The sequence below is a fragment of the Tinamus guttatus genome, unplaced genomic scaffold, assembly GCF_059628265.1.
Source record: "Tinamus guttatus ecotype Peru unplaced genomic scaffold, ASM5962826v1 Tinamus_guttatus_pri_ptg000194l, whole genome shotgun sequence".
Classification (NCBI taxonomy): domain Eukaryota; kingdom Metazoa; phylum Chordata; class Aves; order Tinamiformes; family Tinamidae; genus Tinamus; species Tinamus guttatus.
Genome location: NW_028288728.1, coordinates 1478525 through 1506131, shown reverse-complemented (window position 1 = coordinate 1506131; position 27607 = coordinate 1478525). Strand labels below are relative to the sequence as shown.

Here is a 27607-nt window from a genome sequence, read left to right as displayed (position 1 = left end):
CCTTAGGGTAGGACTTTTATGCCTGGGGCCCCCTCCTTCCACACAGTGGAGGAAGTGTCTTTTCTGCATGCTTGTCTCGTTGGTCACTGTCCTGCTGTCATTTAACCTGTGTAGGGGGGATTGCCCTTCCTATTGCTACTGCCACCTGGGTGCTTGCTGAGAATGGACTAGAAGGTTTTGCTGCATCTGTGAAGCTGCAGCTATTCACTAGTCAATTGGGGATTTCTACTTGGCTTTTTTTTTTTTTTTTTGGAATGTGCTTTCATCCTCCTCATTTTCATTCCATGTGCAGCACGCTTTGCTCTTTGTCTGTAATGAAAAGAAGACTGAGTTGGTGAATAGGCAAAAATACTCTAGTTGTTTTAGCTTGCTGCTTCTGGGGAGTCTTTTGAATAGTGTGTTATGAGCTGCTCTGCTGATTTCTTCTTGCATTGCAGCTACCCCTACACCACGGCTTTGTGTGAAGGACCTTGTTCTGCAGAAGCAGAGTGAATTCATCTTTGATGGATTTCAGCTTGGCTACTCTCTCTGTGTGGAAAAATTGGGATTTGCTTACATGCTGTTATTGAGAAGGATGTGCTGTGGGAGACCAGTAAGTGACTGATAGTGATTATTGCAGAGAATTGCAGCCTCAGTGCTGCATCCCAGGAGCTTCTAAACGGTCAGAAGCTATGTAGGTTGTCTTACCAGATATAACGCTGTGGTGCACTGCAAAATGCCATGCAATTTAAATTTTAACATCTGTTACCTCTCCTATCTGCAGACATATAGTGAAATCTTTTCAACTAACATTTTCATCAGACAATTCCTCATTAAGAGGTTGCCCTAAAGTACCCTTTGTGTCTTTAGTCCAGCTTCTGTTCTGTTCTTCTGGAAAGCTTCTGCTGAGTAACTGATATGTGTAGATCCTTGAAGGGCTTTGACGCAAGCTGCCTGATGAGTTTCCTAGCTCTTTCATTTTTTTTTAATTCCTAATTCTTTGGGTTCTGACGTTAATTAGTTCATTTCAGTGTTCAAGTCTCTTCCTCAGTAGGACCATATGATATCTGTTCTGTGGTACTGCTGTCCAGTGAAATGGTCTTCAAGCTCCGTTTCTTTCACTTACATATTTGTTGTCATGTATGTTTGCTGGCCGGGCTAGGGAACATGGTTTCTATCCGTAAGGGGGTGTTCATTTGTGGAAGAAGTTCAAGGCAAATATAGTCTAATGTGTCATGCTGAGTTATTTTCTGAGCTTGTATGCAACTGAAAGATTTTCGGTTTTTGTTTCTTTTTTAATCGAGATGTGAAAGTATTATAGTGAAACCTTGCTTGTTTCTTGCTTTGGCAAAGATGCTGCAGGTAGAGTACATTGTTTCTAGGAGCTGTGTGCCAACTTCTGTGACACTTCTTGTTAATGAAACAGGAACCTTTATAGTTCTGTAGAATTTTCCACAGTCTTAATGTTTTAGTTTAATGTTTGGTTCCTGACCCTAAGCCATGCATGTTCTCCGCAAGGGAGAAGGGGTGTTAGAGATTTGTAAAGGCTTCTACCTATAATCTGAGTGTTTTTGCTGTGGCGTGTGAAGCACTATTTTTCCTTGTACCCTGGCCCAGACTTCTTTTAACTTACACCCCTAATCTGGAGGGCTTCTGTAGCAATGTGTAGGATGAGTTGCAATATAAATAAACTGTGACTGTACTTGAAGAGACTGAAGGAAGGAGTGATAATTGGTCAGATACTAATTAGCTATATTAGGTAAAAGACTTATCAATTCAGATCTTGATATTCCAGGAGGTGATCTCTGGGCCTTGCCTCTTTTGCTATGTATTTGCTGTGCCCTGACTGCAGATTGGTTTTAGGTAGTTTCTAGTCATGAGTGGGTTAATTCATGGAAGCAGCCAGTATTTCTTCAGTTGTTGTGAACCTGTGGGTTTATTGGAGGTAGTTGGCGTATGCAGCTTGGCTGTGGTATCTCAGGCTTTCAAGTTTGGGAGAGAACCGAAGGGAGACCTGAGTGGAAATCATGTACCATTTTGGTACCCGTTTGTTTCTAAACTTAATGGATGAAAACTTGTACATCCTGTAGATTTGTGCCTATCGTGCACATTGTGCATTTTGTCTAGGGAATGCGTAGAAAGCTGTGGTACTACTTGTAAACTAGTAATTGGTGTAGTGTGGGTAAAGACTTAGCTGACAAGTCACCTCTCTTTCAGGTTGTTACTGCAACAGCTGTGTGAATGTCTGTCCTTCTGCAATTCAGGAGAAGGAAGACTGACTAATCATGTAATTAGATTATTTTCTGTCCTATGCAAAAGGATCAGATAAAGCGTTGAGGCTATAGAGCTCATAGGTTCAACAGACTTTTTGAATCTGCATTGTCTCATTATTACAGTGTACTTGGACAATAATGAAAGTAAGGTATTTAGGATGAGAGAACTCCTCGTTTGCAGTGTGGCATGCACACAATATCAGGTATTGGGCATTGTCTTATGAACAGCCTGGGGATAACTGGTCTAGGTAAAGCCTACTGTCAATACTAACCCCAGTAATAAATGCTGTACAGAGGGTGGCAGTTTCCTAAATATGTCTCAGTCCACTCCTGTCTTTCTAGGTACTGCAAATCTGTAAGCACTTCCTCTGTCTAAATCATGGGGCAAGACTCCCTTCTGTCTTCCATATGCTTTATTGTCTTAATGACTAATTTACTTGTTTGGACAGAAGCAGCCAGCTGCTTCAGGGTGAGTGTAGAAGAAAGGGATACAGGCCCATTTGTTGATTGTTCTGGGTATGAAAATGGCAGCAGCAGCTGTGTGTTTCGAGGCCACTTGTGAGTATATTTGCTCTATGTTAACAAGTCTCTCCCAGCAAAGAAGAAATTGCTTGGTTATTTTTTTCTCCTGGAGTGAGAGGCTAGAACAGTGCTAATCAAAATTTGCTTTAAAAAAAAAAAAAGGGAATAAGTTAACACCTGCTCCTTGGCACAGAGACAGCATCTCCACAGTACAGCATGCACTTGGTGCTCTCTCTTTGTTGGTCAGCCCCGTTCTGTCGCTGTGCAGGGCTCTTTGAAACTCTCTTCTATTTGAGTTCATCTGAGCATTTCTTTTGTGTGACTTCATTTTGGTCAAGCTGGAGTATTCTTACCTGGTGCAGATTTTCTGAAGGACAACTGTTTGTGTTTGTTGTAAAGATGAAGATGGTAAAACTTCAATTGTTTGTGTAACTGGTAGATTTTAACTTACTTCTGTTGTTTTTTTCTTTTTTAAATCCTTTTTAATAGGCATCACTATAACTATGCTTTTCTGTCATTGTTCTGCAGACCCATTTGGTCTGACTGAAATGTTTCTCCTGGGTTTGTTGTTCTTGCTGCAGCAAACTGTTGTTTGTACACAAGGCCAGCTCTTACCTGGTACATTACACTGTGCTACTTATCTGGAAGGTTGAAGATGTTTTTACTGTGAGAACCTGACATGGCTGAACATAACTTGAGTGGGTTTTGGGTGCTTCATCTTGACTGTCACTCTTCCATGGGAGGTGTGTCACTTTGTGGGTTTATGGAAACTTGAGCAGCTCTCAGATTGATGCTAAAAAGGAAAGAGGCCATAAGGAGCACTGAATGTATCCATCTCTGTGAGCAGGAGAAAGTTGTATGTTGTTGGAACATGGTGAAATAAGAATCTGGTTTGCCAGATGCGAGGTGATTAATAGAGCTACTTTGCAGCATGACACTTTTCCTGAGCAAGTGACAAGTTTACACTGTCACACCCTGATCTTAGCAGGGACTCCATTACTTTTCAAGGGGTGGGATAGTAGTATGGCTCAGGTCTGGCTGTTGTAGAAATACTGCACTTATCCTCCCATGTCCTCAGTTTCAGCAGATAGGAGTAACTGTAATGTGACTATTGCCGAAGGCTGCACAGGAGACCACAGCATCCCGGGCTTGGAGCCAGAAAAAGGAGAGCTGCAGTTTGTCTGAAAATCGTGGGTGAGGAAGCTGCCTCAACCGGTCAAGTCGTGAGGGTTTGGTAAGGGTGTGCACACACGTGTGTGTGCCAATGCAAGAGCAGAGCAGTGTTAACACAGCTGGGTTGGCATGTATCCATATGGTGATACCAGTCTCTCCTAGGGAGGAGAGGGGATAGGCATGAACTCCGTTACTCTGGATCATCTGTCCATCTCTTCACAGTCATCTTACATTGGTCACACACATGCAACTTATGTGTTAGACTCAACAGGTTTCATAAAATGCCCTTTTCCAAGAGAATCATATAGAACACAATCGTGGGTCAGGTGTCTCTGTAGCTGCTTGGTCTTTGCTGATCCGTGGGAAGTTTTCCTTTCCGTACATCCTTTTAGCAGGCATTCGTCTTGCTTCAGGAAGACTCCAAAGGTTGCTGCTTTTCCTTCAGGCCTTAGCCTGTCTCAACATCCTTTTCTCAGCTGGTCAAAGAAATCAGGCTAATCTATTAATCACTAAACAGTGTCCCTGCTTGCACTGACTGGTGTGTATTCCGGGAAATGGGAAGTGTGTGGTCCATGGGAGATTGGGAATTGTACTTTGCATGCTTATTATTGAGCCTCAGAAAGAGTCTCTAAGGACAGAACTTCTTTTGTGGCTGGTCAGATTTAAGTTTTGACAACTTGAAGGTTTTGTACCTGAGGACTGCTGGCAGGGAGGATCATCTCCCACACGACAACTGGTTATGGCTCAGTGGGAGAGAGCAGGACCATTTCTTCCTCCCAGGAGAGGACTAAAACAGAGATGAGCAAATAAATTGCAGCCTCTTACTAACAGATGAATCACAGAGCAGCATGTCTCACAACATGTGGGACCGAACCCTGGGCACAAGGTTGTGCCCTAAGGCAGACATAGCAGTGAAAAGGTGCTCTTCCAGAGCAAGCCTGAAGTAGTTTTTTCTGTTATCATGGATATTCTTTTTGGGGGTATTTATGATGTTATGGAAAGGGAATGGGATAAAGCTAATTGCTGCTAGTCTGACTAATCTGAGAAGTGTGATTGTGACATCAATAATCATCAGCCCATGGGGGAAAATAATTCAAAAAATATTTGGATCACTTGTGGCGGGAAATATGTGATCAGTATATTTCTTTTCTCACACAAAGTTAGTAGGTGAACCTAGGAAGCTGTTGTTTTATCAATCCCCCAAGCTGACCTGGGAGTATAGACAGTGGGTGCAGATGGGGCTTTATTGGTTGTAGTCATGTTCCTTCTTGTGTGAGTACAAATTACCAAAAGTATTCCTTAGAAAGTAAGGTTGACATACAATTTCACAATGTGCTGTTTTGGCCATGCTGATGAGACCATAGTCTCTAGTATGCTTGATGATTTTTTTTTTTTTAACCTGTGTCTAGCAGGCCCAGCAAACCATCAGACTGGTTTTGTGTAGCTGTTTGAAGTCCGATGGTAGGTGCAATGTAACAACTAAGAGAAAGCTGCTCTCTGCTTATCTCTTAACAGGTGTGAGAGTGCATGCTGTCATAAAGCACCTAGAGTAGTCCGGAGCAATGCCACCACCCTCAGACATTGTGAAAGTAGCTGTTGAGTGGCCAGGAGCCAATGCCCAACTGCTGGAAATAGATCAGGTAAGAACCGGTAACCAAACGGGAGAGGCACTGGTTTCTTCTCTGCCCTGCAAACTTGATGGAAGAATGTGGGGAGAGCAGAAAAGGACAATATTTCTTTCTGGTTGAGAGGAATGTGGTACTGAGGACTCTCTCTCTCTGTTCTAGAAAAGGCCCCTTGCGTCCATCATCAAGGAGGTCTGTGATGGGTGAGTCTAATTCTCTGGGAGGCCTTATCCCCCTGACAAGTTTTGCTGGGGTGCTGTGGAAAGTCTCTGCTACTTTTCAATGTGCTTCTAGCGTGATCCATGCTGCCTAGTCCAAGTTTTGGCTATGGAATGAGCTGGGGTTTAATGAGGAACAAAATCATCTCCTGAAAAACAGGAGTTTGACACCATTATTCCTCTTTTGCACATGCATGTATGTATGCCCTCAGACTCTTGCAGTACATTCTTCTTCAGAGTTTCCACAGAGCTTAACTTAAAGGAGGCTGAAGTCCTCCCTGAAAGGAAGTTTTTCTTTCTCTTCACTGGGAGCCGTGGTTTCCATTGCAGAGGCCTTGCTTGTTCTTCCTACCTTCCCAGGATCAAGCTTCTATTTCTTACTGAAACGTAAGAAAGAGAAGAGAAAAACTCATGTATCCTTTTCCTTTGCCAGGTGGTCACTGCCAAATCCAGAATACTACACCTTACGGTATGCTGATGGGCCTCAGCTGTACATCACAGAGCAGGTCAGTGTGAAGAAATTTGCTGATGTTCTGCGTGGGTGGAGGATTCCTTGGTGTAGTGCTGTGGGTAATACTGTCCCTACTCCATAAGTGGCATTGTCTTTCGTATCAAAAATTTTCAGACTTTTTAAAACTGTCATTCAACTGAGGAGTCCTTGCACTTCTCTGTTTGTATGCCCATGAGTGCATGAACACAGCGGCTTCATTCAATACCCTCAGCAGGCTTGTATGGTATAGAAACTCCTTTACTCAGGTGTACAAATGTGTGCTATAGATGCAGTTGCATTCCTTTTTTCCAGTTTACTGTAACTTAAAGTTTATGTTTTTCTTTCAGACTCGCTGTGACATCAAGAATGGAACTATCCTTCAGTTGGCAGTTTCCCCGGTAAATGCTTTCTCGCATCTCTCTCAGTAGCTACCTTGCTACAATAGGCACTTTGTTGCCTTTCAGCCTTTCTCCTTCCCTTTCCCCAAACCACCCACCTTTGTTGTGGTCTAACCTGCACAGTGAGATGAACACTCTTGTTTTTCTTTCTGGTTGTGGCATGTGTATCTTATCTTTTCAACACTCTGCCCTTTCATAGGACTTACTATAAATAAATCCTGTCTGTGTTTTTATTGTATTTCCTAGGTTAGCATGTCACAAAGCACCTGACAAACACATTCTCATTTTAAGCATAATTAGTATGAATTGGAAAGCAACAATACTGGTGCCTTACTGCAGAAAGAAAAATAATAGATGAATTTGATCCAGCGGAGTGAATTCTTCCCATTGTGTCCTCAACCAGTTGTCCTCTGTAGACTTGCTGCAGCTTCCTTCATTGAAGTTCTTAAAGATTTTTAGGCAGATGTTATGGTGTCTAACTGGGAATGGAGGGCTCTCTATTTTGTTGAAGCTCATGGAATTAGGGTAAATAGAACAGGAAGAAGCACAGAATGGACAGGAGAGGATATTGCTGATCTCTTTGAATCTAAGAGATTTTTTTAACATCTGATTTCTTTACTGGTCTCATTCTAGCTTTCTATATCTACCTCCATCCAGTTTACGGAGATGGAATGATCTTTTACCCTAATATGTAAAATAACATTTGACTTATCTGCTGGTCGGCTCTATCTGTATCCAAGCACTCCTGGCAGAGTGCTGCCGTGGTTGGCAGAACTCGGTCTGTGGACGACTAGTTTGTATCAGGGAACATCCCTGTTTCTTCCCAGTCTAGGGCAGCTCGCCAGCTGATGGAGAGGGTCCAGTCGCACAGTATGGAAGCTCGACTGGATGCCATGAAGGAACTGGCTAAACTTTCAGCAGATGTCACCTTTGCCACAGAGTTCATCAACATGGAAGGGATTACAGTGCTGACACGGCTTGTGGAGAGTGGGACCAAGCTTCTGTCCCAGTAAGTTTTCTCTATTACAGGACTGTTGGGCTAATGGAGTAGGGTCTCAATAAGGATCTAGGGTTACTTGCTGAAGTGGCATTAAGCAACTAACGTGGCAGCAAATGTAGTATTTGAGATAAAGGCTTTCCACTCTAAATCTCAAGAAGGAAAAGGGAAACAGTTGTGTTTTGTGAAACTTGTGTTGAAAAGTCACTTGGATATTTTAGGTGGCTTATATCACTTCTCTTGTGCTCTCCCAGAGCATAGTTACTAATCTATGGTCTAAGTGAGAAGGTAGCTCATGAAAAAAACACCTGCAATTGCATTCAGATGTACTACTGTTGAACTGCTGGAATGTGTGTGCAAATCAACAGCAGGCAGAAGTTGCTGGCTCTCATATAGGCAATTGGTACTTTCTGGGCTGTGTCTTGGGATGAATTGCCATACTGGGCTATGCTGAAGGTCTGTTTATCTCAAGAAATGGAAAGGACTAACAAAAGTGTAGCAGAGAGAATATCACTAAATAGTCTCCAGTTTCCAGCAGTTTTCACTTTTTGGGTTTTCTCACCCAGAAATTGTATTTGTTTATTTTAAGAACCTTGGACATTTCTTTCATTACTTTTTTTTTTGTTGTTAATTCACTTCTGCTTTTGACCTTTACAGTATTGTGTGGAAATGAAGTTCCCCACTTCCCTGTGCTATACAGAAAAAAATACTTCCTTTATTTTAAACGTGTCACCTAACATTCATTTGCTTCTCTCTGCAGATTTTTTTTGTGAAAAGTTGTAAATGTTCTCTTTAATCTTCTCTGTACCATACATATCTCTCTCGTATCGCTGTAGGATTAGGATGAATTATGTGGTAGGATGATTCACCTTGTTTAAAACTAAGTAGAGCAGATGTCCCCTGTGTCTTGGTAGAATGGGAAGGGAAGAAACTGATCAGTAGAACAGACAGTTAGCATCCTTTAACCAGGGACAGCCTGGAACTGTCAGAATGTTTTTTACACATTACAAACTTGGCAGGAATACCCGAGGTCCATGTATCCTTAAGTGAATCATCTTCATTATAATACCCTCAGGCAGGTGAAGACCCTTCCTCTGAGGGCCTGCATCATGGTGGGCACGATAAGTAAGCAATATTATAATTGCATGTAAATTACTAACCAATCAGTGTAAGAGGGATGTACTTGGGAAAATTACTGATTGTGTAAATACAGTTTGGGATGTCGGGAGCATGTGCTGGATTTGTGGGAAACCACTGGGCACCTGGACTTGCACAGCTCTGAAATAAATGAGCGAATGACGCTAAGTGTGTGATTATTGGTTTATAGAACACTGAGCAGTGAATTTGCTTTTCAGATGACAGTATCAGCCCTTAGTCGTGTCTCTGCTAAGTTAAAGAGTCTGTAAAACTGTGTCCCTTAAAACTCTCTTCTATGGGAGCCATTCCAGAGAGCTAATCATTCTTTCCATCTCTCCCAGTAGCTCTTTCCAGCACTACTGTGCAGATGTGGGGTAACTTGTTACTTTTTGTCAGTTTATAACCTGCCCTTGTAACCTACCCTGTTTTGTTCCTTATCTTTTAGTTATCTCTTAATCCAAGAAAGGGCTTTTGCTTTTACCCTTTAACAGCTGAAGGCTTTGTTTGTTTATTTGTTTTTCGCCATCAGTGAAGTACCTTGTTAAAATCTTTTTGGAAGTCCAAAAGTACTATTATGTAAACTGTTCTCATCCTGTCCCATTTGATTTGTTCAGAGAGCTTCGATATATGTGACACACAACTTCCCTCTGTAAAAGCTGTGTGTGGCAGTTCTTCCTTGTTAGACACTGCTTCTTCCTCTTAGTAGTAGTATTCTTTTATTCTAGTTCTCACATCTTTCTGCTTATGAGTGCCAGAATTTCTGAAGTGTGCTACTTCAGAGTTCCCCTGGTGTCCTCTTTAAAAATTTTGAATTGTATTTGCCACTTTCTGTACAGTGCCTTTAGTAGTTTAATAATGGTATATTTTAGTTTCTTTGGAAATCTCGAGTAAAAATCATCTGGTCCTGGAGACTTATTTTTCTTTTTAATTATTTTTAATTTTAATTAATTTCATTAATTCTAAAATATAGTGGTGTTAAAATTACACATTTGAAAACTTTTCTCCCCCTTAAAGGTGGGGGGAGGGAAACAAATCAACTCTGGTTTGGAAATTTCTCTAGTCGTATTTATGGTGAACAGTGATGCACATCATTCACTTGGCTTTTCTGATATAATTATCTTCACTGAAAGCCCTTTTAAAGTTTTAATATGAGCCTTGTATTTTGAAAAATTGTCACCTAAAATGTTTTCATTGCATTTTATAGATTTTGCTCAATTCTGGTTCTGTGTTAGATTTTCCACAGTTCATATGTTCTGGAGTTTTGTTTGAACTCATGTCCCTATATCTGCAGATTGGTACTTTTGCTTGATTTTCTCTGATATTACAACACATGTATGTTTGTTTATTTTGTGTGTGTGTGTGTGTGTATATGTATGGATGAGTTACCTTTTTCAAAGATTTTTGCTTGTTTTGTTAAATTTACTCTGGACTGTTTTTTTTTTTTTTTAAAAAAAAAAAAGTCAAAACAAAAAACAACACTTGCAGGTGGTCTACATTTTTTAAAGTTGATAGTTTTAAAAGGCTTTTTCATTTTCAAGGTTTTCTGTTGTTGTTGTTATTGTTCAATACAGCGGCATTCAGCTTAAAAACTTTTTTTTTCCCTTCCATGTCATTAAAGTGTTGAATTTAAATAGTGGTACTGTGCACTAAACTGCTCTGGAATAAATATTGTATTGCTGCTTCTGTTGTTATTCCTTTAGTTGTCAGCCTCTGGTGGCTGGATCAAATGATTCCGCAAAATAATAAAAGCATAAATGGAGATACTTTATTGCTTTCCCAGCTGCCAAACTGTAGTCTTTTATTAGGAGGAGGTGGTGTCATTTCTTTTCTTGCCATTTTTTTTGCAGGTTGGATGAGCTTTTTCTCTTTTTCTGTGTGCAAATCTCTTAACTGCATTCTTCATTTTATCAGTTACAGTGAGATGTTGGCATTCACCTTGACTGCCTTCTTGGAACTCATGGACCATGGCATTGTTTCCTGGGACATGGTCTCAATAACCTTCATCAAACAGGTGAGCTTGCGCAAAGGGAGGCAAGAAGCACCATTTCATTTTATGCTTTAATGCAGATTTCGGGAACAGCAATATGACTCAGAGCACAGTGTGCTCTAAAGACTTCATCTCAGCTTTCTGAGCCATGTGTCCCTTAGCTGAAACACACAGGTTTCCTGGATGGCTGTCAAATGACTTGCTGGTTCTTGTGATTTTAGATTGCAGGGTATGTGAGTCAGCCTATGGTAGATGTCTCCATCCTCCAGCGATCCCTAGCCATCCTAGAGAGCATGGTGTTGAACAGTCAGACTCTGTATCAGAAGATAGCGGAAGAGATCACCGTGGGGCAGCTCATCTCTCATCTACAAGTGTGAGTGTCCACCCACCAAGAGTGGCGTGATCTAAATCAATTCATTAGACTCAGTCAATTTAAAAATACATTCTTTTACATTTAAAACACACTTCTGAATAACGTAGTTATCAGACAACAGTTTCTCTGTCAGCTCTTTGTATCTGTCCTGAAGGGTGAAACGATATCAAGGTAGATTACTTGGACCCTACACGTTCATTGAACCACAAGACAGCTATAGTAAATGTACTTGCAGGCAAAAAAGTAGGCTGTAATGCTTAATAATCTCAATTCTGCTCTTATGCCTGAGCTCCCTCGCATTTTTATTTCTGCAGCTCAAACCAAGAGATTCAGACATACGCCATTGCCCTAATCAATGCCCTCTTCTTGAAGGCACCAGAGGACAAGAGGCAGGTCTGTACTTCCTTCTTAATGTTAAATCTCAATAATGGTTATTGGCTGGCTGCTTACTTTGTCTCAGAAATTGTGTTGTCTGGGCAGGGCAGATCTCAGACTTTGCCAAGTGCTTAAATGCTGTTCCCATATGTCAGCACTGAAGAAAAAAGTCCACCCAAATGATAAAGAAACAGCACATCTGTGATGAAGAGATGAGGAAATATGAAAGGCCTGGGAGACAGCAAGTAATCCTGTACCCAGCACAGAATTCTTTGGGGTTGGAGGGTGGAAAAATATATGAAAGATTAATACAAGATAGAGGGAGGCTATGGGTAGTGTCCTTGGCATTGTATGTACTTACCGAATAAAATGACCTTTCTTAAGTTTTATGGGGATGTCCCTGCTGGCAAATGTAAGAAATAAAACACCTATCATACTCTGAGGAAATTCCAGAAATCTCAGCTACGTGCAAGATGTGCATATGTCTGTATTGTGTAGCTTTGCTGTGTTAAGCCTTTCTTTTCTAGTGCCCCCCTTTGTGCCTTTTTTTTTTCCCTCTTCCCCTGGACTCTGAGCTAAATCCTGTCTGCTTCTCTTTGTGCCTTTTTGCTTTCCGCCAGCAGGACAAGTTCCTTAACCCGCTAGACCTGCCCATCACTGTAAGTAACCCAGGCCTGGGGGCTGGTCATGCATAGCTATAGGCATGATAGCTTCTCTGCAGTTATCCTCCTTGCACCCCACGGGTGCTGCACACAGACTTCACACAGTGGATGAGCCTAGGGAGGAGGTGGGGTGGACTGCTGCTGATGCCCTCCGATTTGGAGGGGGCTAAGGGAGAGAATATTCGGTAGTATGAGAGATCTGAATAACTTACACACTAAACATATTAAGGATGATTCATAAAAAGGATTGCTTAGGCTTTGTAAGCTTTGGAAAGTACAAAGCTGATCAAGTAAACTGGAACCAGATCTATAGGAGTCTGGATCACTTTAAACTTACTGAAGTGCGAGTTTGCACCACAAACCTAACATACCTTAAGGTTAGCTTCATATGCAGCTGGGCCCTTATAATGGCAGAGATGTTTCTGGAGAACAGTCACAAAACTCACTGCTGGTAGTCTTGGGGCTGCAGCAGGTATTCTGCCTGATTCGTGACCTCTATTTCAAGGGTACTCCATTGTAAGAATGTGGGTTTTTTTGTTTGGGTTTGTTTTTATTTTTTCCTCCAAGGGAAATCACCTGTGATGTTAACAGGTTGATTTGGAACCATATGGGTCAGATTCTGTTGCACTTAGATTTCTTGGGAAGTGCAGAGAATACTGCATTGGGTCAGTCCCTGCAATAGTGGAAACTATGGTTTTAAATTGCATCATTTCTAAAATTATTAATGAATATGATTAACACATTCTATTGAGGAAAAATGTAGTACTTTGTCTCAATTCAACTTAAATACTAAACTTTATCCAAAAAAAAAAAAACAGATTCCAAGGAATCTTTCATTCCCCTCGGCCACTTGCACACACAGGATCCTGTTCAGCAGTTTTGGCACAACACAGAGGTTGAGCTCTGTTGTGGTTATGCTTCTTACTAAGCTATTCAAGGTTGTTTAATTGTTGTTGTCTTTCCTGCTGTTTATCTGTTTCATTACCTGTTACTTCATTCTGTGTAAAAACTAATTCCTTAGAGCATGGATTTTGTTTGTTGCATGCATGAACAGATTCTAACAGCAGGTCTTATTCTAGTACAGTAGTACCTTTCTTGAATAACAGTAAACAGTAACTCAGAGGGCTCTGTACTACCTCTGAAACCGCTTCCTACTTAATATAGATGTTTCTTGGATACCTTCCACCCAAGCACTGACTCATTTTGATAGTATGTAACATATAAGCCCTTTTGAACTAGAAGCCGCTATGGCTTGGCTATCAGCCAGTTCACTCTTCTATTTTAGGAGATTCCTGCCTTGAGTAATGTGTTACCAAAAAGAGCTTCACATTCAGTCCATATTATTACTATAATATATGCATTTGACCATACTCCCTATGCAACTTGTTAAGAGAAAGATTGATATGAACAATTTTAACAGTCTTAGACTGCTCAGATTGGACAGCTGATTGGTTACATTATCTTGAGACTCCACATCTGGTTCTGATTCTCAATCTACAAAGCATAGGAGTATCAAGAGATCTCAAACTGGCAATTCTTTTGGACTTCCAGATGACACATCACCCAGTGCATTTTCCTTACTCGGTGGTTTTACTTATGCCAGCAACCTTTGATAATAGTTGATCTTGACATTAGCTTTTGTACTGCTCTACTAGCAGGTGTAATCAGATTGTTGATTCTTTAAGAGCACTTCTTCAGGACTTAATGAGGAAAAGAAAGGTTAGATTTTGCAGGTGCATATGCAACTGATCTGAGTGCTGAAGGCTTGCAGCAGGCAGTTAAACCTATTTCTCATCATGATTTGATGACTGGGAAACAAACCTCATCTGGGGAAGGAAGCCATTCATTAAAAGTAGTAATCGGAAACTTTCTTGAAAGTTTTCCTTTAATCATGAAAATTACTTACTCCTTATTTTAATAACCTGAATTATTTCTGCAAATTGTCCTCCAGCTGACTTTAAAAAAATCTCTTTAGGAACTGAGACGAAGTGTAAGCTTTAGAGGAAGAGTTTTGGAGGAGGTTCGGGAGAACTGGCCCCTCTGGTCCATGTTACCTTGGGTGTATGTCCAGGTGCAGAAAGTTGGTCCCTCTTTCTGCTGTGGCATACTCCTTGCAAAAATTCTGCTGCAGCTGCCAGACTTTCTGGGCAGTGCACAGAACGCTCCCTGCTGCCGTGTCTCTTGATCATTACAGTACTTGGCCAAGATTTCTTGTTTTCTTGAACTATCCTCCTGTCTGTTGGTAGGACAACCATCCAAGAGATATGCCATGGTAAAGGTGGCCCTTGCATCCCAACTTGATGCTTGTTCTTTTGTGAAACCCCTGTGCTACAGACCATCTGTAGTAAAAGCAATTTGCCATGTGCCAGTGCCATCTCCTGTTCATAGGCTTCATTCTTCCTCTCCTTTTTGCATGATGTTGGTATTTTCCTCATATTTCGCTCATGTTGATTTCATTTCTAAATCCCCAACAGGAAATGGCTAATGCATTTGCCCAGAAGCACCTGAGATCTATAATCCTGAATGTGAGTATGAAATGCGTGCTTCCTAGTGTTTTCTTATTAGCAGTTTCACCTGAATAAAGGGTAAATCCTGCTGCCCTCAAGGCACTTCCAGAAGAGCAAATATTTCAAATATTGCAAATATATTGTGCAAAAGTGCATTAACAGCATGCTGCTTCCTATGATGGAATATAGAATTGAAACAGCAGAATTTTTATGTATATCTCTGTATATATTGCCTGACATATGCCTACAGCTAACTTCTTAGGGTCTGCTTGTATTCCCTTCACTTTCCCATTCTTTATGTTTACAGCATGTGATCAGAGGAAACCGTCCGATTAAAACAGAAATGGCTCATCAGCTGTACGTGCTGCAGGTTCTGACCTTTAATCTCCTGGAAGAGAGAATGATGACCAAGATGGACCCCAATGATCAGGTTACTGTTAATGCTGAATAAGATCTGATGTAAACAAAGTTAGAAGGGGGCTGTTTCCTGAGCTGCTTAACTCCGCAGAATTTGGAGTAGATGGTGCTATAGAGTTTCAGAATTACCCCTTGCACTGCAGTCCTTGAGATTCAGATGCTCTTATCACTATCTTGCTGTATGCTGTAGAGCTTTTATGGCTGTAAGTGTAGCCAGTGGAAAGTGTGTCTCATTTAGCTAATGTGATATCAACTATCAAACAGATTCCTCCACTTCTATGGAGGGCAAATCCTTTTATCCTGTGCTTTTGTTGATCCAGTGTTCAAGGAAGCTGGACACTTTCTAAGATGTCTGTTACTCAGCTGTTTGATTCATTTTAATGTTAAGTGAGGAATAATTTAGCAATATCTGAATACTTGTAAATTGCCTTTAGCTAAACTTGGGACAGTTCAATGTATTAAAACTTGCCTTTTTGAAATAGATTGCTGCTTATATAGAGATTAACTTGACCTTTGGTACCTGTTTATGCTCACTGTGTAAGCTCTGAGGACAGATGCATTATGTGAAAATGCCACCCTAGCAATTGCTCATGTTACTGTTCTCCTGCCTTCTGTCCCTCAGGCACAGCGAGACATCATATTCGAACTGAGAAGAATTGCATTTGATGCAGAGTCTGATAGCAACACTGTACCTGGCAGTGGAACAGAAAAACGCAAAGCCATGTACACCAAGGACTACAAGATGCTGGGATTCACTGTATGCATCTAGAAAGAGTGCTGGCTTTAGAGCATGTAAAGGCAAATTAAGGGATCTACATCAGAATGGTGGGAAAACAGGAACTGAAGCAGCTGTTTGCTTCAGTATACTTCTGTAACTGAGTTTCAAACCTCCAGAGGACATTATTGTAAACTCGCTATTTGGTTAAATCCTAGTGGTCAGTTAGGCACATTCTCTGGAGGTATTTATGCACCATGTACAGCTATTTTGAGAGGAACTCAGAATCAGCCTATCTTACCGAAAGGTTGGATAGTGTTGTCAGCACGTATCAAGTCTACCCCTTGGACAGATGTGAAGGAGGGTTTGAGGGACAGGCAAATGGAATTTTTTATTCAGAAAATCTTTTCGGTACTTCTTGAGACTGACTGGTTTGGCTTATTCCTTTTCACAGAATCACATCAATCCAGCAATGGATTTTACTCAGACTCCTCCAGGAATGCTGGCATTGGACAACATGCTCTATTTAGCTAAATTTCATCAGGATACCTATATCAGGGTAAGTGAAACTGCTACTTTTTCCAGATATTAACACCTCAGCAACTCTGGCTGTGTGTTGAATCCTCTTCCCATAGATTGTTTTGGAGAACAGTAGTCGAGAAGATAAGCATGAATGTCCTTTTGGGCGCAGTGCCATTGAGCTTACCAAAATGCTTTGTGAGATCCTGCAAGTTGGGGAACTCCGTAAGTAGCACTTTTTATTCCCAGCTTTCTAAGTTGTTGGTATGATGCTTCCTGAAGTAGCTTACAGTCTGCCTAAGTTTCCCAAGCATTTGTAAGTCAGTCTCATTTCTGCCTTGTGAAGATGGGGAACTTGTAGTTTCACGTCAGTATGCTGCTGGTAGTGTCAGTATTGAAGGAAGGGATGTGATCGTATGGGCTTTGCTTTTCCTAAAGTCTGAGGCAAGTGGAAGGCCGTCTTGTATGGCATTGTATGAAAAACACTCCAGAAACTTGAGAAAAGTATCTGTGACAGCCTCAAAGCAGCATTATGAGACATTTAACCATGATCAGAAGCACTACCAGAGGAAAGTGCAGAATAACTGCAAGCAGTCATTTGGAGGACTAGCCTGAAAAGGGTTTATCTGTAGGATGGGCTTGCATGGTGAAGACTGGGGATAATTGCAAGGGCTATGTGTGGGATGACAAAACATTGAACTGTCTTTTCTCTGAGTTAGTTTTCTTGTGCACCATCCGCTTCTTGCCACTGCAATGGATTTAGTTGCTTTTCGTAGCTCTCGTGTTATTTGCTGTGATGGCTGTGGTTTCTCTCTCTTTCTGAAGCCAATGAAGGCCGGAATGACTATCACCCCATGTTTTTCACCCATGACCGTGCATTTGAGGAGCTCTTTGCCATCTGCATCCAGCTGTTGAACAAGACCTGGAAAGAAATGAGGGCAACAGCGGAAGATTTTAATAAGGTTAGAATAAGGAGAGGTATCTGGGCAGAACTTTTAACAGAATAGCTTGTGTGCTTGGGTATACTTTGTAAAGAGAAAGGGGCAAAAGGCATGACAGAATACAGACTGGAGCTGTTAAGGAAAATAGTTCAACCTTTATTTAGTATGACCTCTGGTCTTTTCCCCTCCCTGCTTCCAGATCTTCAAAATCATCAGTAGGTTGACATTTCTGACCACCGTTATTTCTTGTCTGTTCTTTGAGGTCACTTACTGAGCCCTGCAGTGGTTCTCTACTTCTGTTAAACAGCAAGAATGTGACTTGCTTTTGTCTCTATCCAATCTCTTTAGGTTATGCAGGTTGTGAGGGAACAGATCACACGGGCTCTCCCCTCCAAACCCAACTCCTTGGACCAGTTCAAGAGCAAACTGCGCAGCTTGAGCTATTCAGAGATTCTGCGATTACGCCAGTCTGAAAGAATGAGCCAGGATGACTTTCAGTCACCACCCATTGTGTAAGTGCCTAATGGGCATAGTTGCCTTCCACGCTGTCATTTTCCATTCTTGATCACTCTTCCTTTTTCTTTTTATTGACAGAGAGCTGAGAGAGAAAATCCAGCCTGAGATCTTGGAGCTGATAAAGCAGCAGCGCCTGAACAGGCTCTGTGAGGGGAGTAGCTTTCGAAAAATTGGGAATCGCAGAAGACAAGGTGAGGGTAACACTGTCTTGTGCAGTTGTTTGTGTGAAGAACTGAAGATAAGTAAGACCTGGTGAATTAACCTGTGAGTTGGTGTGTTGCTAGAAAGAGAAGCTTGTTGCTGGTCATCTTGGCTAACTATACCAGTCAGTAGTTTGGGATGCAACAGTGTACACTTTTCCTCAGCAAGGCTGAGGAGATGGGGGAATGGAGGGATTGGGTGGGGAGACTATAATGTGGTGGCTGTAAGACTCTGTGTGAATGATCTTGTTCATCTTGTGCTACTTTTATATGTTCCAGAAAGATTTTGGTATTGTCGATTGGCTCTGAATCACAAGGTGCTACATTATGGAGATCTGGAAGATAACGCTCAGGGTGAAGTCACATTTGAATCGCTACAGGAAAAAAGTAAGTCCAGATTACTGCTGTGAGCAAAAAGCAGTGCTCTTTGCTTTGCCATGTAGAGACTGTCATTACTACCAGTCCCAGAGAAAAAGTATCTAGAGCTTGGACTGGGATAAGATCTTTTTTTGGTCATCACACAAATCGTTTGTAAATCTTGGCAATTACTTGGTATTTTTTGTAACAGCCAATGTTGTAAGGCACTGTCTCCCATAACGTCCTCCTAAGTAATTTCAGGAAGTATGGGTTAGATGAGTGGAGAGTGAGGTCAATTGAGAACTAGTTAGGGTGTTGACCTGCTGGAGAGCAGCCCTGCAGAGAAGGGTATAGAGGTCTTGGTTAGGATTTTTCCTGTCTGTGACCCTTACTTTTTCACTTCTAGTTCCAGTTGCAGACATCAAAGCCATTGTCACAGGGAAGGATTGTCCACATATGAAGGAGAAAAGTGCGTTGAAACAGAACAAGGTAATTGCTCCCGTTTGGCCTATAAATGATGCCTAACACTATACTGTGGTGGACGGTGGATGCAAGCCACAATCTTCCACACTGCAACCTCTCGTGTATGGTTTACAGAAATCTCATATCTGGGACTTTTTCCAGTGCTAGTCTGTAATTGATAGCTACTGCTCTGTTATGCTGCGGGCTACTCAGAGTTGCTTAGAATAGTGATTTGGGAAAATGCACTGAGCTGCAGTTCCGTGACTGCTCATTGGATTAGTAGGCAGAAGGTGCTGTGGTGCTTTGTTCAGTCAATGAGTGAAAGATTCTTTTCCATTCAGGAAGTGTTAGAATTGGCCTTCTCGATATTGTACGATCCTGATGAGACCTTGAACTTCATTGCACCTAATAAATATGAGGTAAGAAAGATGGCGGTTTAGCAGTAGACTAAAGCAATTAACAGTGTAATTAGAGACTAAGAAGGATGAGTTGCTTCTCATTAGAGGCTTGAGCAGGATGTCTTCCACCCGTTTCTTAAATATTGTTGCTGATGTTTTGTGTGATTTCCCCTTTTCCCATTTGTTCTTCTGTTTTAACAAATTCCTACACCAGTTTCCCTTGGTCTGGGCTACTAGTTTCTTTCTTCCTCTGAAGATGGTTGTTCGCTCTTCCCCATTCTGTAAATCACTATTAGTCTAATTGTATTAGCCTAATGCCTAGAATTGCTTTGTCTTTCCTGCCATTTTGCCACCCTATAAGCTCATTACCCTTTCACAGGAGGCCCATGGTCATGCTTACCTCTAGGTGTCTGTCTTCCGTTGGATACTTCTTGAGCATGTGGGTTTTCTTTTGTTTTGTTTTTGTCTGTTTTGTTTTTCCTCTTAACTCCCTATTGTGTTACCTATTTTGGAGCTATATTGGAATATTTCCCTACGTTGCATGGAGCGAGAGACTCAATATAACCTATGGCTTATGCACGGAATTGTGAATTTTTCTTCTTTTCCACAGTACTGTATCTGGATTGATGGGCTTAACGCGCTCTTGGGGAAGGACATGTCCAGTGAGCTGACCAAGAGTGACCTGGACACACTGCTGAGCATGGAGATGAAACTGAGACTTCTGGACTTGGAGAACATCCAGATCCCTGAAGCGCCACCCCCTATCCCTAAGGAGCCGAGCAGCTATGACTTTGTGTACCACTACGGCTGATGCGGGCTCCGCGCTGTGTCCGCACCCTGCAACGCGCCGGGGCTTGCGCGGGGCCTGCGGTGCCGGCGCGGGCTCGCTGCAGGCTGCAGCGCCGTCCGGTGCGCCCGGCCGGGCCCTGCGCGCGGTGCCGTGCTGGCTGAGCCGCGCGGGCCGCGCACGAGCGCCCGTCCCGTCGCTGTTCGACTTTTGTATGAGTTCCAATAATAACCAGTAGCGCTGCTGTGGCACCGCCGCCTCCGCGCGTTCCTGCGCCCGCCGCCGCCGCCCTCGGGCCGTCCCGGCGAGGGGCCCGGGCCCGGCTGCGGCTCCGCCCCCGGCGGGGTCACGTGGGCGCGCGGGGCGGGGCGGGGCCGGTCCCCGGGGCGGGGCGGCCACGCTGGCGGCGCGGGGGGGCGGCGCCGCTGCTCCCGGGATGGCGGCGCTGGGGCGGGCGGCGCTGGCGGCCGCGCTCGTGCTGCTCTACTACGGCTTCTCCATCGGCATCACCTTCTACAACAAGTGGCTCATGAAGGTGCGCGGGCGGCGGGGCGGCGGCGGCGGCGGGCGGCGCGGTGCTGACGGGCACCCGCCGTCGGTTCCCGCAGAGCTTCCGCTTCCCGCTGCTGATGACGCTCCTGCATCTCCTGCTCATCTACGGGCTGGCGGCGCTGGCGCGGGCCCTGGCGCGCTGCTGCACCGGCCGCCCGCGGGCCGAGCTCTCCTGGGGCGACTACCTGCGCCGGGCGCTGCCCGCAGGTAGGGGCCGCACCGGGAAACGGCCGGGCCGGGCGGGGGCAGCACCGGGGCGGCGGCCGCCGGCGGAGCAGGGCCAGCCCCGGGCGCGGAGCCCCGGGCGGCGCTTGTGCTCGGGGCCAGCGGGTCCTCCGGGAGGCGCGGGGGCGGCTCCGCCGTCCCAGCCCCGCGGACATGGCCGGGGGCTTCAGTAACTGCTCCGCGCTCAGCTGGTCCCTCTGCGCTTTAAGTGATGCCTCTCAGTTGTGACAAAATCAGTTAAAGTGAATGGAGGCCACATTGGACATGCCGTGGTGAAGGAGCCAGAGGTGACGTGTGTGCATACACAGCGAGAACACTATAGAATATACCCATAAGTTATCCCTGAGGGTTATTTCATCTCAGTGATGTCGGTATTAAGTTATGCATTTATGTTATTTCAGTAGCTTTTTCAGGTGGCAGCTTCTTGGCCCTCATGACAGGTTCATAATACACAGTGCGCAGAACCATGGTAGCTGAGTTCGGCGAGGGAAGCTCGTGCAGGGAGCCCTGTCACGCCGCCTCAGCAGCTCCCGGTTATCCTGCTCCGATCACCTATGTACAAGAGAAAATAGGCTGTAGCAAGGGCTGGACCAGGATTAAGGGTCTCTAATGAGGCTTGGCGCCGGACTTGTCTCTTGAGACTTCTTGGAGCAGCCTTCTTGCAAGCCATCACACTCAGATACGCTCAAAAATACTTTAAATATTGCAAGTCTGCGACAGCTTTCAGTCACAGGGGGGACAAGGGTTGTTCCTGCAATTCTGTGCGATATGAGTTCTTTTGACATGGTGCTGGGCTCTGCTTTAACCATAGGAAACAGGACAAATATAAAGAGTTGAGAATATCTGGGTTGTGATGGCATAGAAAAGTTCACCTAAAGAAGCTGGTTGTTTTCTAGGTTTGCTTTTCTCTCCATGTTCCTGGTCAAGGAGCAGGGTATTTTTATGCTGTGAAATAAGGTTAACTTTAGGGTTTTCTTCTTTGCTTCCTTAGCTCTGTCAACTTCCTTGGATATTGGTCTGAGTAACTGGAGTTTCCTATACATTACTGTCTCCCTGTGAGTACAAATCCCCCCTCCCAGGGATTCCTTTGGTGGGGTTTGGGAAGTGCTCCGTCAGGTTCAGTTTTTGGATGGCATGTGGCTTCATGGGGTTGGCACATGGAGAACAATGATAATCTGTTGGTAGTGATATAGAAGTGGGTGGTCTAGATCCTAATAGTGATTTACTGGGAAGGACTGAATTGGAAAAGACTGACAGTGTGTTCTGGTCATTACAGCTACACCATGACAAAATCCTCTGCCATTATCTTCATCTTGCTGTTTTCACTACTCTTCAAACTGGAGGAAGTGGTAAGAGTCCCATGCAATGCTTTAGGGAGTCAGAAGGTTAGGCCTAGGAAGATAGGGAAAATATGCTATACAGCACAGAGAAATATATAAATGGAAGAGGAATGCAAATGTGTGGATGGATCTGAAGAAGAGGAGGTGTCTGTCTTTGTTCAGTTCCAGGAGTCTCCGTAGTGACTTTGTGTTTGCTCTCACCCAGAGGGTGGCATTGGTGCTGGTGGTTCTGCTCATCGCTGGGGGGCTCTTCATGTTCACCTACAAGTCCACGCAGTTCAACACACAGGGGTTCATGCTGGTGCTGTGTGCTTCTTTCCTTGGGGGTATTCGCTGGACTCTCACACAGATACTTATGCAGAAGGCTGAACTGGGTATGTAGGGAGTTAGGAAGGGGGTGATGGTGCTGGTGGTGGGGAGGGGAATGAGGAGGCGGTAGCCTTGCTGCAGATATGCTGCATACATACTTTGTATGTAAGAAATGGCATTTGAAAATTGGGACAGAAGTGTTTGGTGGGCAATGGAAGTGGCTTGGCCTCTGCAGCAATGTAGGGATGGGCATTGCAAATAAGGCTCCTGGCCTCTTGTGTTCTGTTACTGATTCTCCTCTTTCAGGACTCCAGAACCCCATCGATACCATGTTTTACCTGCAGCCGCTCATGTTCCTGGGGCTCTTCCCTCTCTTTGCTGTGTTTGAGGGTGCGTGAGTTAATTGGTGAAAGCAAGAACGGCTTTTTGGAATGGTTGGGGAGATTGCTCAGCATTTTTTTGTCTGAGATAATTCATGAAGATAAGAGAACCACTGCAAATTTACAATGTAGTTAGAGACCTTGAGTTAAAAATGTCACAGATAGCCTTTGTGTTGCAAAATATTAAAGAGCATACAGGAATGGTAGCATGGTATACTTGTGAAAATAAGGTCTTAAAGAACCATCTCAACATCCTCCTGAAAGTGGCATGTGAACAGCCTACCCCTATCTTGTGGGTCATCCCAGCTGTTGGCAAAGGTCGTGTACTACTCATTTTCTTGTTCCATAGGCCTGCCTTTGTCTCGGTCAGAGAAGCTCTTCCGTTTCCCTGAAGCAGGAGTGCTGCTCTGCCTGATAGGGAAGTTGTTCTTGGGTGGAATCCTTGCCTTTGGACTAGGTTTTTCTGAGTTCCTCTTGGTTTCCAGGACATCTAGTCTCACGCTTTCTATTGCTGGCATTTTTAAGGTAAGGCATGGTTCCTTGTGCTATCGCCAGAAGGCAAGTGTTGTGCCATCCCTAATGGCCTTTGAAGGGTGGGACCCTACAAACCCTTGCAGCCCTAGGATCAGGGTCTCCTGTTGTTTTCGTTCTTGCTGTGAGCTTGCTTGCCTCTCCTAGAGGCTCAATTACGTGGCCTCATGATTTATGGATACTGGGAGGATTGGGAGGAAAGGAAGGTGAGTAAGGAGGACACTGTCTTGCTTCAGACCTGGATTCTATTCCTGAATCTGTTTTTAGAACTCTCCACACTGAGGAATATGCTGAGGAAAATTAGTAGCTTAATATAGACATCTTGATATAGGCTTGCGCTGTAAAATATCTCATGCCTATTCCATCAATTCTTGCCCTGACACCTCTCATGTTTTTTCTTTCCACAGGAAATCTGCATTTTACTCCTTGCCACACGTGTGCTGGGAGACCACCTCAGTCTCTTGAACTGGCTGGGCTTTGCTGTCTGTCTTTCAGGAATCTCTCTGCATGTCGTTCTCAAAGCCATTAATTCCAAAGGTGATTATGTTTTAAATGCCCTTCTGATTCTCTGTAGTTGTTCCTGTAACTTCCCTGTGAGCCAAGCCTAGGCCTAGCTCCTTGCTAATCTTAGGTTTCATGGTTATTCTAGTGAGTTAGTCACTAAATGGACTATCTGCATGCAGGTGAAAAAGCACTGAAACTTCACAAAGAGTCCAGCTCCAACCCTGACCTGGAGCTGCTGCTGCGACATGCTGAATGTGAGGAGGAGGAAGAGGAAGATGTTGGAACTGCACAGCAGCAGTGACTGAGCCTGAAACACAAAGTCGCTTGCTCTGCGTCCCTGTTGGACGTACCTGACAGCTGCCTAGGAGGAAGGTCAAGAGTCTCTGTCCCTGTCTTCCCAAAGGAAATCCAGGGCCTGGGTGAGAGTCCTGTTGTTCTGCTAAAGTATCAGTCTGTGAAGGTTGCACATGAAACAGGCAGTGCCTCGTCCTCCAGTGATTGAATTTGGAATACAAGCCCTGGATCTGTGGAAGTAGAATGGAATGGTGAGAATGGGAAATGCTATAAAACACTCGCTGGGAAATCCTGAAGAGTGTACAATGGGAATGTAAGTCACAAACTGTAGAGTGAACGTGAGCATGTCTGAGAACTGCAGGTTAAGCGGTTCAGGGATCATTTTGATATTCTTTAGGCTTTGGCTACTAAGGCGGGAAGGTAGATATATCTTCCTATACTCCTCTTACGGTTCTGCTAAGTGGCAGCCGCTCTCCTAGAGAGAGGAAACGATCATACACGAATCCAAGACGTGACCAATGGGAAGAAGAGCTTTTGACTCTGGTAACCAGTGTTCTGTGTGGATGATAAGGTGAGAAGTAAATGTCTGCTGGTGTTTTGGACCAATTGGATCCAATGGAGTGGTGATGGGCAAAGGACAAGGAGATACGAGTACTGCTGCTCCAGCAGGTCCAGGAAAGAGAGGAACATCACAGGAGGTGTGCGTGAGGAATAATCTTAGCAGAAAGTACGTGAGTGGGCGTGTGTGTGGTTTTTGTTTGTTTTTGTGTGTTTTTTAATAAAAAACTTTGATTCCCTTCTGTCTGTACATTATGTAACCATGCTTCAACAAACAGAGGTCATTCTTCTGAACTTCACTACCTTTCAGATTCACACTGGCCTTTCTACTTTATGCCAAATGATTTCTGAGGCTTGGCACACAAAATATTTGCCTATGAACAGAATCCTTGATCTCTAGTATAAAGAGGATCTTCTGCAGGCTGCTGTGTTTGTGTCAGCCAAGAGAGCAGTCTGACTTGTCTGCTTTTGTACATCTCCAAGACCCTATATCCTAAAAAGTTTTACTGTTGTGACTTCCTTAGGAATCTGATCCCTTTGTCCTTTTGGATTGGATCATTTAGTGCTGCAAATTCTAGTGCATGCCGCTAGGAAGACAGAACGGTGTAGAATTTATGGCACAACTATTAGCTTCTTGCTAATTCACAGTGGGTTGAGAAGACTGCTGTTCTCCTGCCTGGCAAAATCTTGGCCTCTTCAAGAAGCTTTATTCTGTGTTGGCTTTTGTAGTCCCTATCCCATTCTTGCTTTATAATTTTCAGATACAAAGAATCTTTCTGGGTGACTTTAATCAAGAGCATGTACTGCAAAAATAACTGAAGTTTTTAGGATAATTTTTTTGTTGTTTTTAACACTGTTGATCTTTAATCATGTTCTATTAGATGCTGACAGCTTTCTTTGGAACAGACAGCAGGTGGTGCAACTACCCCAGTTCAAGCTTCCGAACCACCAGTTCCTGGCTAGCCTGTGATGTGTGTTTTATCAATGCTGCAGCTGCTCTTTGCATTTTGCCTGTCATTTTCCTAGAACCGAATTTTTGGCATCCGTCGGCATAATTGGAATTTCAAAGCTCTGCAAATCTAAGGTAAAGATGGCTTTGTTCACAGTCAAGATTTTGCACCATGTTCTTGCAGGTGAAATTTGACTGTGCCAATGTAAGTGCTTCTTGTGAACTGCAGAGCTCAGTCTCTTGTTTCCAGAGTTGTCCTTCCTCTGAGAGAGGAGATGCCCTAGGGGGGTAGAGTTCATGCTTTGCATTTCTGATCTAGACAGGGGTCTTCATACTCAACTGTAACAATATCATTCAGTAGGGAGACAGGGCTAAGAATGGCCTTTGAGATGAGCAGTTAGTGCTGCAGCCTTCCCCAGAAATGTGTTTCTGGTGAGGCTTCGTAGGATTCCAAACACCTGCTTCCTCAGTGAGTAAAATTTACTTCTCTTGGGTGGTGGTGGGGGAAATAGAAAAACTTGGGAAGAGAAACAAAAAAGCATCTACTGGTTCATGATTTTTACCATAGCACATGGTACAGGGAGCCTGATTTGCTTGTGAGAGTAACTGGGCATCACTCATCTGCTCTGGAAAGCAATCCTTTTCCAATTTCTTCTGGTACCCAGCTTGGAATGGTAGAGGATCTGTATTCCTGCCCATGAATTAAAAAAAGTCCTTACAAGGAGCCCAGTGATAATTAACCATCACTCATGGAGTTTCACTAGAGGAGAAGGTCTGCCTCTGAGCTTTTAAAACAAGGCAAAGATTTGGTGGTGCAAAGAGTAGAGCTCATGACAGGGCATATTGTGCCCCTGCCTCTGTGACCCGCACACAGCAGAGAGGCCCTGGTCCAGCCCAGGCTGGAACTGCTGCTTCTTCCTGGCTCTGCAGTCCTAGGCTGGAAGGGGTTTTTGCTCTGTAACTGCATGGGAATTGTTGCAGGTGGTCATGTAGGGATTTCTGCCCGAGACTGCAGTTCACTAGGTCCTCTGCTTCTAGGAAACTATTGCAGTTTTGCAGTCTTTATATTACCTTTCCCTATACAATTCTCTACGGGAACTCTCCTGGCATAGAGCTGGCTATGCTGTAACTGCTTGTGTACAAAATAGCCTTTTTTTGCCTTTCTTCTCTCTCCTTCCCTCCCCCTAACATTTTGCTTCTTCCACTTCAGTAGTGCAGGAAGGAACTTGCTCTCTAGCACCCTGTTATTCCCATGGGGGTTTCTTTAAAACATCTCCTCTGACAGGACTTTTTAACCGTACTGTCACCACCCTGAAGGTTTTGTCTGGAACTCTGTCTTTGTCCCTCACATTCAACAGGAAGGTTGGGACTGAGGCAGACCCGGTGTCAAGCAAAGTCAGTGTTAGCTAGACTGTGTGTAAATGTGAGGATTTCTGAATTGCAGTGGTGCTTCTGTTCCGTTTGTTTCCACCGTATCCATTACCTTTTCATTCTGCTGTGTGTGGGTGAAGTTTGAGAGCTAGTTGGGACAGGAACTTCAGTTGCCTTTGCACTTACAGTTGGGATTATAAGTTATGATTTGCTTTAAAATACTTATGACAATAAGGGATGGAGGAAGAGGTTCTTTGTTCTTGAGGTTCGGCTTCTGAATTCGTATGTTGATACACAAGAGGAAATGCTGTTGGTTCCTCAGCACTTTGTTCCACAGGTCACCGAAGCAGGAATGCCAACAAACCTGGGTACCCAACAGGAATACTAAACATATGTGCAATATGTTAAAGCCATGGTCTGCCCTTTGAACTTCAGCTTGTAATGCTGTTGGGTACTATGGGCCTTGACCAGTTTTGCAGATCTGTTGAATCCTCTCTACCACACTTACTGGTGTTTACTTTAACATCTATGCAGTTATGTTTTTGTCTGGGCAATGGTTCTGGATC

The 27607-nt window shown here is 43.7% G+C and overlaps 2 protein-coding genes across 4 annotated transcripts; both read left to right on the top strand.

Moving 5' to 3' along the window:
* The first annotated feature begins 247 nt into the window (after positions 1-247).
* On the top strand, positions 248-20064 carry ELMO2 (engulfment and cell motility 2). Of its 3 annotated transcripts, none has more exons than XM_088523595.1 (22): positions 248-592; positions 5463-5587; positions 5735-5775; positions 6224-6296; positions 6628-6678; positions 7506-7687; positions 10724-10823; positions 11021-11172; positions 11487-11565; positions 12171-12206; positions 14684-14734; positions 15024-15146; positions 15756-15890; positions 16303-16407; positions 16484-16592; positions 17193-17329; positions 17657-17820; positions 17903-18015; positions 18304-18411; positions 18788-18870; positions 19185-19262; positions 19852-20064. In XM_088523595.1, exons 2-22 carry the CDS (start codon positions 5510-5512, stop codon positions 20050-20052), a joined length of 2199 nt encoding a protein of 732 aa, XP_088379721.1. In that variant the 5' UTR covers positions 248-592; positions 5463-5509; the 3' UTR covers positions 20053-20064. The 3 variants fall into 3 exon arrangements, with proteins under 3 accessions (XP_088379721.1, XP_088379720.1, XP_088379722.1); XM_088523594.1 differs by having other exon boundaries at positions 12168-12206; XM_088523596.1 differs by lacking the exon at positions 12171-12206.
* A 383-nt stretch (positions 20065-20447) lies between these two features.
* Positions 20448-24725, top strand: SLC35H1 (solute carrier family 35 member H1). The gene is made up of 9 exons (XM_088523600.1): positions 20448-20563; positions 20637-20787; positions 21797-21860; positions 22082-22154; positions 22351-22519; positions 22761-22844; positions 23184-23359; positions 23773-23902; positions 24049-24725. The coding sequence occupies exons 1-9, from the start codon at positions 20465-20467 to the stop codon at positions 24168-24170; spliced, it is 1068 nt and encodes a 355-aa protein (XP_088379726.1). The 5' UTR covers positions 20448-20464; the 3' UTR covers positions 24171-24725.
* Positions 24726-27607: the final 2882 nt, after the last annotated feature.